We start from the raw sequence: 14,161 nt of genomic DNA, 5'->3' as shown, positions 1-14,161 counted from the left end.
TTTCATGTTCTTGTGTGCTTCAGTTATGGACTTCAGTCAGCAGGTACAACTTGAAGCTGCATGGGGGCAGGAGAGATGCTACTCTAATCCTTGTCAGAAAGCAGTAACTGGGCTTTCTGTAGTGAAGCCTCATCTTCAGCTTAACTGGGCTACTGCTTCTTTAGGGCTTTAGAGATTGGCCAAGTTGTGTAAGGTGCGAGATGCATTTTAAGAAATGTGATTTGGCCCAGATACCCTCATGCTCTTACAGACTGTTAGATTTAGCATTTTGTATGATTTCTATTCTGAATTTATACTCTTTCTGAGCACAAATGTAGCATTGTAGGATAAATGTTTTAATTGTAATGGTCTACTTGTTCTAGTTGATCTATCCTCAGAGGTGCTGGATACTTGCTCTCAAATTGCTGTCACGTTGATAGCCTAAGGCATGGTAAACTTTGGAATAAGGCTTGATGTTTCATGAGATAATTCTTTACGACAGCTCCTGATGCCTTTCTATTCCATTAGCTCCTAGCCATCTGTTGCTTTGATTACACTATTATTGAGAATAAGTGTTTTGGCAAGCTATTTAGCTGTGTTGAAAAATCTTGCTTCTTTGCTTTCTAGTATTTTATTGCTGCTGTTTCTTTATTTTCTTCTTTTCTCAACCTTTGTTGTGCAGTGCTTCTTGTTATTTCCTTCTTGTTACTCTAAGAAACAAAAACCTGGCCTAGCTGAAGGAAACAGTGAGGTTTTTAGCTGTTTTCCTCTTGAAAGTAGCTAGTCCTTCTACATCAGGAAGTTCTGCATTCCAAACATGGGCTGATGAAAGGTAGATATGATAAGCTAGCCATATTTAAATGGTTACCTTTGGGATTTTTGCCTCTTAAGGCTTAAAATCTGGGTTTTTTTCAGTGTCTAACCAACTTGTTATGTCAGCATTGCCTTTGGTAGAAAAATATAACATCTTAACCTCATGCTTCCTCTGAGCACCGCAAAGGTCAAAATAAGAACTGGAAGATCGTTAGAAAAAAGTCTGTATTTGATTTTACATTGTCAATTTAACCTTTTCATGTATTGCTTGGATTTTAAAGATAAACAGAGAAAAAGACAGATGGGATGATAATGATCAAATAGATATGCTTTCCAAAGTAGGTTCATTTTTAGGAGTTGTGATATACTAATTAAGTTTTTCAAGGCCTGGACTTTTGGAAATGAAATAAAATACTGTTTTTAGAATACTGTAGAATTAATTGGCATTTAATTTCTACTTTTAGTTTTTTGTTATTCTTTTTCCTGCAATTAAAATAGCAAAGTGGTACTGCGGAGCAAGAATTCCCACAAGTCTTAGTAAACTATTAACTGTTCAATAGGTCGTTTTGGGTGGCCTTGGTTTCTTTCACTTCTTACATTTTTGAGTTCTGTAAATTGAGTTGCAATTTCTGATTAACTTACTACCTTTTTTTTACACTTGTTTTCTGCAAGAGCCTACTAAGGTCTACTTGTAATTGATATCTGCAAGTGCTTACAAAACCTTCCTCAATCACTTCACCTTTAAGTAGTTCTTGTCATTTGGGGTAGAAAGACTGTCAGTGAAAAACTTGCTTGAAGGAAGCAGTGAGATGTATTGTAGCAAGAGGTGAGGAGAAAATAATGTAAGTGAATAGCTGACCAGGGATTTTCGGACTCATGAAGAGTTATTGTTTTCAGAATATGTGTGCGTGCATTTGCAGCGTATTAAAAACCATTGCAGAAGCTATGAGGGATGTTTTTTCAGGTGTCTGAAGTGACCTCGTACAGCTGTGCTGTGCTGGAAATTGCAAAAGCTGACTCACAGAAACAAGTGAAGTACATGTAGCAAAGTAACTGAAATAGTTTCCAATATAGTAAATCTACTATCAAATAAAATTATTTAATACAAAGTGCAAGTCATAGTTACTCCAAAGTACCATTCTGGAAGCTGCTTTTTTTGTTTGTTCGTGTTTTGTTTTGTTTTTTTAATTTATCCCTGTAGAACTACAATAACGACTTTTATATTCCCAGTCAGTGAATGTTTGTAAGCTTGCAGGTTTGGTTATTTCAGTTTGTGCTCTCTTCTTCTCTTAATGTATGTTTATTTTTTTGAGGACCAGGGAGTGTTGTGTCTTCGTTCAAAATATTGCTCATGGTAGTTCCTGCTTGCCATAGCATCAGACCACTCTGTTGAAGTGATACATGGAATTCATGACCGTGACCGTAATCATGACTGTTCCTTTAGCTAAGCAACCTATGTAATTCTTTTTGTATTTTGTCATGCTGTCTGTGTGTGTGTATGGGACATGGTAAAAGTTTTACCATAAAAGACATAAAGGTATGATATTACATTGAAATCACAGCTGTTCTCTAATATCTACATATGTTTTATATATAGATTAAATGAGGGACTGGTCAGAGCTTGACCTCCCTGTATATGTGCTTCTGAACAGTTGAGCTAAGGAGAGTTTCCTTGAAGGGCTGTTCTGATTATGTGGTATTGGGCACTGCTGAAATTTAACTACGAGACTGTTACTTACCTAACAGTAACTCATCATGAAGTTTTAACAGTCAGAAGTAGTGTATGACCAGATATATTTTGGGAAATTCATTTATGAACACTGATAGTCCACACAGGTAAAAACCCTGCAACATTGGGTCATATGGACAGATTTGCACTATGTAAATAAACAGATTCTGAGTTCCTTGGGACTGCACTGTCTGGAGAAGACCGGGACGCATGGTGAATCCTGTGCCCAAAGAAGACAGAATGTTAATTTGGAAGCTGTGTTTTAGGCACTTGAGCTAATTAATTTTGCCTGTCATCTAAGGTTCTTATTTTCAGATCAGCTTTATGTTAGGGATCTTCTTGTCCCAAGATTAGCTAGCTCAGTGTCATCACCACACTTCTTTGTGAGGAGCAGGCTTGCTCATCCAAGCTGTTTTTCTAATAATGAAGAAGAAAATTGCTTTTTATTTAGCCACGCTTTCAGAAAATTGTTCAGATAATGCTGGTGCCAATGACAAGATGAAAACCTATGGTGGTGGACGTTAAAAAATAGACAATTGCAGTGTTAATAGGGAAAAAAAAAAAAAAAAGACTTGGTTTCATCATAGGAGACATTTATGAATTAGAAATTTTGTAGGTATTCATTTATGTTAGGTCTTCTTTTTTTCTATCTAGTCTTCACAGGGTTATTATCTCTCTGGGAAAGGAAGTAACCAAATAGGGTTCTACTCTGCAGAATAAATGTTGTGTAGGACCAGGCAGGATCTTGAGGTTATTGTGTCTAGTTGACTTCCCTTGAAAATGATAAGATTGTGAAAGCAAAATAAACATTCATACTGAATGACTACAGAACTATTCCAGGTCACTTCTTTTTTTTTCCCTGCCTGTGATGTTCTACAGAACCAAGTGGGATGGAATAAAATCAATTGAAAATGGTTCTACTAAAATTAACAGTTTTGAGTGAGTGAGAAAAGGAGCATTTGGTACGAGGGTACCATCTCTGTGTTCCTGGTGCTAATGGGTATCTTTATGTGCGAGAAAAATTGTGACAATCTCGATTTGCAAAAATGTTTAGCTTTAAGCTTTCTCAAGTAGAGGAAAAATATTAGAGGCAATTTCTTATAAAGAAAGTCTGTTGGTGGTGGCAAATTCTGCAATACTGATTGTCTAATTTTTTTCAGTGTGTATTAATGGTAAACAGTCTAATTTTGAGGTGTGTATGCAATCTTGAATATATTTTTCTTGAATGTTTATGTTTCCTTCTTGCTTTCCAGTGTTTTATTTATACATAATACAATTGTTCCCAAGAGATGTTCATTTTTGTGTGTGTTTTTTTTTAAACGTATTGTCTACACGTAGAAACTAGCTGTGCATAGCAAATGCAATTCTCTTGGGGCTAGTGCTGAACCCACAATGGACTTCATGTTGCCTGTTGTAGGCAAATGGAACACAGATATTTTTGTGGTGAGATTAGCGTTGTGTATGTTTATAATATATTAGCAGGGTTTTAATGTATCTCTAATCCCTGTTACGCAGGACAAATGCATGAACTAGAACCCCTCTGTCAGGAGCCATTCCACAGCTTGAAGGAAGAAGAAGTAGGGCATCTGCATAATCCTTGGTTTTCCATTTGCTGCTGAATTTCGAAGATACTTTAAGTGCATAGCAGGTTTCCAATAGTGTGTTTGAGTTATTCCCTAACTATTCCTAACTTCAGAACGAATTGTTTGACATCCTCTGTCTAAAACCAGGTCTTCTGAAACAGAGCCCAGGCTCTGTGACAACACATTTTTATCTCTTTCTAGACCAGCAGCAGGGTTAGTTTGCTAATCTGTGGGAGCATTGAGGATCACAGGATTTGTATAGGTGTTGCTTATTTATCAGGAAAGTATTTGACTATATAGGTTATTTGAAGCTGGATAGGCAGTGCTATGTTTGCCTTTTGATGCTATTCTTTCTTTTGTTATCAGTTAATATATGAGCATTTACTGATGTCTGACTGTTAATGTTGCATTAAGGTGGTATTGATTTTTCTTTAAATACTGCGTCTGGATTTAAAAATTTTAAAGTAGCCTGTAGAAATCAGAACAATTTCAGAGTTATAAATGGAATGTGTCCTTTCTTGCTTTTCTTCCTTTCAGTTTTCACTCTTTTTTTTCTTTTCATTCTATTTCCCATTCACTTCCCATTTATATTTTCTTTCTGTTATTCATTCTATCCCCAAATTCCCTTCTTGCATTATACTATCCTTCATTTTCTGATGTCTCATTAATCTTCCAGTCTTTATGGCTTACTTTTCCACCTCCACAAGCACACCCACAGGATGCCTAGAAATTTTACAGCATACCCAATTGTCAGAAAACTAAACCTACAAGTCCCAGACCCATAATACTATGCTAGGAATGCTTGTTAACGCCCACACTGTTTGGAAAAAGAAACTGGTACAGTTAGCGTAAGGTCTGCAAACCATACTGTATGCCTGATATTACTTTGCTTTTTGCTAAACGTGGGAACTCCTCTTTGGATTGAGCAAGGAGATTGGGCAAGGAGATGGAATCTAGCTTGTTTGCTTTAGCTGTTGTTCTGATCTTCTTAGTTATACAAAAAAACCTAAAAAGAATGCCATGGACATGGACTTATAGCACTGTCACCTACAAAACAGTAGATTTGGGGAACATGAACTGTTCATTAATAGATTAGGAAACATGTTGCAGTAAGTGTATGTACCGACAAATCCTCAGTCCAACAGCCATATCTTAGCTTTACTTGTGTGGCATCAATGCAAGGTTCTCACACTTGGGAATTAGATGAGCACATCCACTTTTTTTCACTCAGTGTCTGACTGAAGAAAACTGTCACCTGGGGAAAGTGAAGCAAAGTTGTATGAGTCTTGCAGTAAAACCCCTATAATATTAAGTCAGCAGCTGCGATTGCTGCAGCTAGTAGCAAGAGCAGTGTGATGGCACGGGGCTTCAGTGCTAGAGGAAAGTCAGAGTGGGGTTTCTAGTGGGATGTGCCAGTGGTCTCAGGTACTTCTGTCCTGTCTGGGTGCAAGGATTTCTGTCAAGCCGTGTTCTTTCCTGCTGGCAGAGGTCACTAAGAAAAATGGCAAAAAATTGCATCTCTGATGTATGAATGATCATCTGATCTCCTCCTCCACTAATTGCCTACAAATTGTAAAGAAAAAAGGAGTAGTCAATGTCTGGATGACAGTGCTTTGTTCCCAGAGGCAATAAATTGAGGCTTTTCTATTGCTGAACAACACCTGTGCGAATGGGTAGTGGTGCTTAATGGAATTTAATCTTAATAAAAGGTCTCTGAAACAATGGACTCTGAAACAATGTTTTTTGGATAATTTTTTACTCTCTTGTATTTTGGAAAAGCTTCCAATACATAGCTTCTTTTTCTTTCTCTTTCTTTTTCTTTTTCTCTTTCTTTTTCTTTTTCTCTTTCTTTTTCTTTTTCTTTTTCTTTTTCTTTTTCTTTTTCTTTTTCTTTTTCTTTTTCTTTTTCTTTTTTCTTTTTCTTTTTCTTTTTCTTTTTCTTTTTCTTTTTCTTTTTCTTTTTCTTTTTCTTTTTCTTTTTCTTTCTCTTTTCTCTTTTTCTTTTTCTTTTTTCTTTTTCTTTTTTCTCTTTCTTTTTCTCTTTTTCTTTTTTCCTTTTTCTTTTTTCTCTTTTCCTTTTTCTTTTTTCTTTTTTCTTTCTTTTTCTCTTTCTTTTTCTCTTTCTTTTTCTTTTTCCTTTTCTTTTTCCTTTTCTCTTTCTTTTTCTCTTTCTTTTTTTCTTTTCTTTCTTTTTTCTTTTTTTCTTTTTTTCTTTTTTTTTCTTTTTTTTTTCTTTTTTCCTTTTTCTTTTTTCTTTTTTTTGTCAGGCTTTGGAAGTAATCACTGTGTTGCTTTGTATTCTTAATTCTGCTATGAGTAATGTAAGAATGTGACATTTAATATCAGCACTGCAAGTAGAAATGTAGAAATACAGTCTTTATTTCTGCATCAGTCAGTAGTGGGGTCTTGACCTGCTTGCTTCTGCTTGCCCTAGGTTAGTATTTTTTTTTAAGTCTGTATGAGATTTAATCCACTGTTGAGCACTTAAATGACAGCACTGTAACAAATATTATGTGTTGAAACAATATTACTAGTTACACCATAACTGATTATAGCTGTACTGTAACTAACCTAGGAATTATTGAATCAATCACTGGTAACCCACCTCAGGATATATTGCCAACTGTGCTTCCAATTTCCATTTTTCTGTTCTTCTTATTTAGAGGATACTGCCAAAGGAAGCAAAGCTAAGCATTGCTAAGCAAAGGAAATCATCTCTCTCTTTTACCCTGTCATCTGTTATGCATACAGTTTATTTAATGTTAAATGAAATGGATTAGCAGTCTGAACTTTAGGATGAACTTACCCTGTAAAATGATTCCTAGATCATGGGTAGAGAAATCCATATTGCAGTTAAAGTTACTTGACATCTTTGAAAATCTTCTTTCTCTAGAGTCCTACTCAAGTGGGGACTGCTCTTCAAGTTTTTTATAACCTTGGAACTCTGAAGGATACCATTGCTAATGTGGTGGATGGATACTGCACAGTTCTGGAGGAGAACATAAAAAATGCTTTGGATATCAAAGTACTGACCCAACCATCTCAAACTGTTACAAGAGGTATGATATTTGTTTTACAGAGAACTGTATCTGGTTTGTTTTAACAGAAAAAGATACTGTATCAAACAGAAGAAACTCACATCCAAACCTGTCATTTCCCTCCTTGCTTTAGCCAGTAGGTATGTCCTAGAAATCATCTAATACAAAACTCAAACTGAGTCTGTTGTTACTGTGCTCAGAGGTTTTTCTTTATTTTTTCATCCTCATTTTCCTCACTTGTCCAGGAAGTTGTCCTCATTAGTTTACAATTTTGCAGCCTTCTCTTATGAGTTTGTCATGGAAAGATGAATACAAATTTTGCTTCTTTGTGTTGCTGAAAGTATGGATAGAGATTGTTTGTAAGCAGTGGAAAAAACACGAGACAACATTGTGGTGCGGTGCTTGGTGCTTTTGTCAGGTGGAATTCCTTTCAAGGCAGTATTTTTGACATGAGAAAATGTTGCACAGTTCCCACATGTAGTTCCTACATGTTAATTCAGATACCAAGGAATACTGAGGAGTTATGGAAGGACAAATTTGAACATTGGTGACATCACTGAATCACAAAATCATGTAATAGATGAGGTTGCCAGGGACCTCTGGGTCCAACTCCTTCAGTTCCCTGCTCAAGCAGGGACATGCAGAGCATATCCAGGTGGCTTTTGAAGATATCCAGGGAGGAGACTCCACAACCTCTCTGAGCAGCCTGTGCCAGTGTTCCAGTATCTCCACAGTAAAGAAGTGCTTCCTGATGTTCAGACAGAAACTGTTGTGTTTTACTTTGTACCCTTTGCCTCTTGTTCTGGGACTGGGCTCCCCTGGACTGGTTCCATCTTCATTACACTCTCCCTTCAAGTATGCATTGATGGGCATCCTCTTCTCCAGACTGTACAGTTTCAGCTCTCTTAGCTTCTCCTTGTAGAAGTATTTCAATCCTTTCATCAGCTTGGCCTTAGCTGAACTCTTTCCAGTATGTCTACATCTCTCTTGTCCTTGAGAGCCCAGAACTGGACACATTATTCCAACTATGCCCCACCAGGGCTGAGTATAGGGGGAGGATTAGCTCTCTTGACCTGCTGACAACAGTTTTCTTCATGCAGCAAGGAATCCTGTATACATTCTCTTTGTGGCAAGGGCTCATTTCTGGCTCATATACTGGTGTCCACCAATATCTCTAGCTCCTTTTCTGCAGAGCTGCTTTGCAGCTGGATGGCCCCTGGTATTTTGTTTCTCAAAAGCTCTCTGGTGAGTCAGCCACTCCACACAGTTTCGTGTCATTTGTTTATTTATTGAGGGTTTGCTGTATCCCATTCCCTAGATCATTTATGAAGATGTTAAACAGGGCTGAACCCAATATTGACCCCTGGGGTACTCAACTCATTACTGGACTCCAACTAGACTTGCTCCACTCATCTCAGCCTGTTCATTCAGCAAGTTTTTGATCCACCTAACTGTTTACTGATCCAACCTATACTTCAACAGGTTGTCTACCAGGATCTCATGGGGGACAATGTCTAAAGTCTTCCTGAAGTCTAGATAGAGAATATCCATTGCTCCCCTTTCATCCATCAGGTTTATGATTTCATATTGGTCAGGCATGACTTCCTCTTGGTGAAACCATGCTAACTACTCCTGATTATTTTCTGCTCTTTTATGTGCTTGGAAATAATAACTAGGATTAGCTGTGGTGAAAATTTAACACTTTAAAAAAACTTGCAGCAATTTTGGAGTCTGAAAATATGATCACTATCATAATAAAGAAATACAGCCCCCTCAAGGAGAGTGATGGTATAGAAGTTGCATGCTCTTCAGCTAGAATTTCATTTCTTTCAGTTCACCTATACATGTAAGTTCCGAGCTGAGATGGCTATGTCTTGCTATTACATGCTGTAGCATGCCCATTGATGTTTCTCCGGAGATATGAATCAGTAAAACAGATAATAGTGATTAACCTTGAGTTATCCTTGCTGAACTTTAGCATTTGATTGAAGTTTAGAAGTTAAAACAGCTGAAGTCATTCACAAACCTTTATTTCAAAGATAGTGTAAGCAGCTCTGGTCTTCTTTAAAGGAAATTTCTTATGTCAGTCTATGTATTTTACGTTTCACATGTGAAATCTGAACTGTGCTATTATTTGTTTTCAAAACATATGTAGGTGGGCCTGGAAGAGCTGCTATGCCAACACCTGGGAACACAGCAGCTTTTCGGGCAGCTCTCTGGACAAACATGGAGAAACTCATGGATCAGATCTGTGCTGCTTGTGGACAGGTACTCAGCAGCTAATTCCTGATTACTTGTGAGGCAATTTTGTACATAAGATATTTGAAGATGGCACTTTTCCTCCCAATTAATTATTTCTTACAGGTGCAGCACTTGCAGAAACTATTGGCAAAGAAAAGAGATCCTATTTCACATGTCTGCTTCATTGAGGAAATAGTTAAGGTAAAGTTTTAATTTAGTTAATTTAATTTAATTTAATTTATCAATATGTTTTAGTAATTCTGATAAGGAAATTACCACTAGAGAATGCTTTTATTTGAACTTTTAGATCTTGATAACAATTCTATAATTATATTATTGGAGAAGCACTGGAAGTCAAACTAATGCGAAAGCTTTATTTACTTTATTTGGGTTACATCTGTAGGGTAGAAACATTATTTTTACAATAATTTCTTTTATTTTCTTTAAAGGGAGCTGATAAGGCACCACTGTCAGTTTTTATTACTGATCATTAATGTCATTCCATAAAATACCATGTGATTTGAGCAATTAATTAAGTCTGTTAGTTTAGCATAGAAAAATGTGTCTTCATCTAACACTTTCAGCCATCTGTTTCTCTACTTGGCAACATTTTCCTTGAAAAATAATCATGGCTGTTCTTTTGAATACCTATTCCTTTCCATTCAATTTCATTGTTTTCTACTCGTATTTGGGATAATTTGATTAATGGTTTCTTTCAGTGTTAGGAACAGTAGCTGAAGCTTCTGAAGCTCTTTCATCAACCTTGGTAGATGAGAGGAAACAAAAACAAAAGATGTGTTTACGCAGACATCTCTTTTTTCCATGTATATGACTAGATTTTTAATTTACATGAATTTAATTTTTGAAATACACTGGGGAAACTGTTCACATGCAAATGTGGTCTTCTCAACAGTAAAAGCAGCCAGTGGAGGTTAAGCACAGTGTGTAAGATGATCTGTCAGTTAAACTGAGCTCCAAAAGGTGTTGCATAGAGCATTACTTTTCTGTGGGGTGATTTAATATCCTCTTTCTGTGCTGGGAAAAAAAAAAGCAACACCAAAACAGCAACAAAAAAACAACAAACACAGAAAACAAACCTAACAACAACATAATCCACAGCTCAAAAAGCTTAGAAAGTTTAGCCTTTTTTTTTTTTTTTTTTAATGTTTTGTTAGGCAAAAATAGCTATTGCTGCATGGGTGGATCTCTTCAGTTGATCAGCTTTTTTTCAAAGAGAAGCTTAGAAACCTAGAGACAGAAGGAGGAACTCTGGAAGATTCTGGAAAAACTGGGGTGGAAAGAGAGCTGAGATAAATGAACTTGCAATGTCTCCCATCCTGACCCTGTGGCTTCTCAGTTTCATTCTCCTCTTTGGTAGAACGGCAGTTGAAAAGAGGATAGGAGGTTTTCCAGTTGTTGAGGATGGTAATAAAGGGAAGCCAAAGAAAATCTTATATTGTTCTGGAGAAAAATTAAACATGCAAAATTAATTTCAAAAGAGGCTAGATGCAGAATGGAAAAAAGTTGACTAGAAAATAAAAGGCCTTAGGGCTGTGGTATGCTAGGCCAGTTCCATGTTAGCTTTTGTAACCCTTGCTTCCCACAGACTTTGTATCACTGGATTACATCTAAGTGACAAATTGTATTTCCTAAATGAAGTCCTTCTATTTGTTTACCCACAGTTGTCCCGTATTCAATGAGTTTACTCTTCAACAGCTATTTTGGAGATGGTTGTCATTCTCTTTGAACCTTAGCTAAGGAGCACTTGTCCATGGTCTACTAAAACTCTCCCAGCATGACACAGTACTACCAAAAAGTACGGCTCCAGCCTACAGATGGGTGAAGTCATGCCATACAGTACAGCTGTTTACAAAATCAGACACATACTAGATGCTGCTGAAATTCAGGAAGGTACATGCAGATAGCCACATGGGAGAGTGTGGATTGTTGTGTACATTGAAATTAGAAATAAATAAGAAATCGGTAATTTGCCATTTACTAATGAAGATTCCATCTATTATTAATCCTAACTGAAACAATATGCTTTCTATAGAAGATGCTTTGTAGCAGCAGAAAAGTTGTATTTCCTTTATCATATTCATTTCATTAATAAACGTAGCAAATGAACAAAACAAACTAAAGGTACTAACATTAAATTCATTCTCTAGGGCAGCATGCCCACACCAGAAGATAGGAAAAAATCATCCACTCTACAGTCTGTGCACTAATTACTGTTACTGATGTCAACATTATGATTATAGTCATCTTCTGCAGCAGCTGCAGTACCACTTTGCCTGTCCATCTGCTTCCTTGTTTTGATTACTGCAGTGTTAAGTATCGTCCTAGGAAGTATAAGAGGAGACCCAGCTTTTTGAAAGCACAAGCAACTTGCTTTTTCTTTTTTAAATCATTGTCTTTTTTTCTATTAGAATTTTTTTTGTCTTTCTCTTCACTGCCTGCATTTTCCTAATTTTGTGTTATGATCTCAAAAATGTGCTTTCTGGCCTTCTAATTACTTGTTACCATACTCATTCTCAGTAGTGTTGTACCCTGTTATATCCAAGTATCCAAAGAATAGTTTAAAAAAAAATAATTAAAGGATTCACAAAATCAACAGAAAAGAAAACAAAGAAAAACGACATCAGAAAAAAACAACAATAACAACAATAAAACTAAAAAATCTGAACTGATAGAGAAACTGAGGCACAGAACTTTATAAATTTGTAAGTACTGCTGGTCAGCACCATGACAATGACAGTACCCACATCTTTTCTACATTATGGTTTCTCTTTTTAGTAACAGAATTCAATTTCATTTTTTTTCACTGTTAAATATGGTCAAGAGTAAAGTTGACGTACCCAGACTTACGAGTACCACAAAGAATCTGCAGATGGAATTTACATTCCTGTTTGTTCCACTTCTCCCCTTTGCACATCTGGATTTTCACATTTGTCCTCTTCCACAGCATGAAATAAGTGCAAAGGAATTCAAATCTCCTTTGAAAAGGACACGTGTCCTGATAGTACCTTGTCCCATTTCATACTAGAAATGAAATATAAATTCATTTTTGATCTGTAAATACTGAAACTATAATGTGCATTTCCTAAAAAAGGACCTGGAGATATTTAAAGGGGAGATACATTTAAGACTGAATTGACTTTTTTTCCCCCCTAGTCTATGAGTAGACTTCTTTAATGACTAGATCTTAGTTGATAAGCAAAGCTCAGAATTCAGAACTCATAAATTCTGATTTATGGTTTTGTGGGAAAAAAGATTTAATTATGTACTTTTTTTAAAGATGGGCTAATTTTTTCGTAATCTTGAGGGTCAGATATGATTTAAACAATGTAAAGTTGATATTTTTATTCTCTTAATGTTGGGCTAGTTTAATCACTTCTTTTAGTTGCTTAATTTACCTTCAAAGAGCTAAAGGTTACACCATTTTACTCTGTTTTATTTCTCTATGTGTAGTGACTAATCCTACTTCAACTATTTTAATACCTAAACAACAATTGACTTCAGTGTAAATCACAGCAGAGCATTTCATCCTATGCCAGCCAGTTTCCTAATTGGAGATAAGAATCCCTCTTAGCCCCTTGTGGAAGATTTGGAAATGATCTCTGATCCTTATCTATTTTGAGTCTGTCACTCCTACGTAGGCATCAGTGAAAAGTTTTGCAAAGTGAGAAACAACCCTGAAAGTGACAAATGATTATTGGGGGGGTGGTGTTGAGCTGGTCAATAGGTAGAGTGAGCCGGGTTTTGTCACTAATGGGAAGGAGTCAGGAAAGAAGGGCACTGTCTGTGAGAGAGCAGAGCTGCTTTTGATCCCTTTTGGTCAGCTGATGTCCACATTTGTTAACAGCTCAGGAAGACAGCAAAACCTGTCATTTATGTAAGGCTTTGGGTAAAAGAGTGAGCTGAGAGTTACAGGGAGTGTTATTCTATGTTTTGTGGAGGGTTTATATCATTGCTTCTCCTGGTGAATGCTTGGTGAGTAAGCAGGCTATTTTCTTGAGTTGTCTGCACTGTCAGTATGAGGTGTTAACGATACAGAAGGAAATGTCCTCACAATTACATCAGATAAGGAAAGTAAATGGAAAATATAAGTGTTTATTTCCCAAAACATACTTGCATTCCACCTTATTTTTTCTCTCCTGTCCAAACTTGTTAAAAAAGATGTCCCTGCTTTGAAGTTATCCACATCCTAACATCACATGTTCACATTAAATTGACTCAATTAAAATAATCCTAAGTGGAAAAAAATTAAAAATAATCTAATTACTACCTTACTTGAATTCACAAAATAATCTTTTACCTATTATTACAAGTATGTGATTTATTTTCTAGTATCTTTTGTAGAAGCAGAGTTGGATTATTTGTGCACCATTTCTGCTGTGGTTTCTGTTTATTATTTAAGCATTAGCAAGACACTTTGGGGAGATCTGAACACAGGTGAATGAGCAGGTTTGTCATCCCCAACATACTGAAGATGCTGTAAGTTTCAAACCTACAAATTTTCCTGCTGACTTCGATTGCAAAATTTCTCTTAAAAAAAAAAAAAAAAAAAAAAAAACCTTTTACTAATTAAAGAGTCTTACTTCTTGTTTTAAATGGATCCATGTGTCCACAGCCAGCCTTGTTAAAAGTAATTCAGTTCTAATTCAGATGGAAGGAACAGAGCCCATGTAATGGTCTTCTAATGACACTGCTTTTTCTCTAGAACTTGAATCCTGTTTGCTAGAAATGTGCAGCTGTAAATAGAAGGGATGGTGTCA

The 14,161-nt window shown here is 36.3% G+C and overlaps 1 protein-coding gene across 1 annotated transcript in view; it reads left to right on the top strand.

Annotated features, from left to right (window-relative positions):
- The window catches only part of COG5 (component of oligomeric golgi complex 5), a 185,589-nt gene that overhangs the window by 114,461 nt on the left and 56,967 nt on the right, over positions 1-14,161 (top strand). Inside the window, exons 8-10 of the mRNA XM_085217248.1 lie at positions 6,998-7,163; positions 9,298-9,410; positions 9,507-9,584. Of these exons, the coding sequence (XP_085073374.1) occupies positions 6,998-7,163; positions 9,298-9,410; positions 9,507-9,584 (357 nt within the window). The remainder of the gene's footprint in view (positions 1-6,997; positions 7,164-9,297; positions 9,411-9,506; positions 9,585-14,161) is intronic.

The sequence above is a fragment of the Meleagris gallopavo genome, chromosome 1 (assembly GCF_905368555.1).
Source record: "Meleagris gallopavo chromosome 1, MGAL_WU_HG_1.1, whole genome shotgun sequence".
Lineage (NCBI taxonomy): Eukaryota > Metazoa > Chordata > Aves > Galliformes > Phasianidae > Meleagris > Meleagris gallopavo.
Note: the sequence above shows the minus strand (reverse complement) of the source record. Positions and strands in the feature narration are given on the sequence as shown.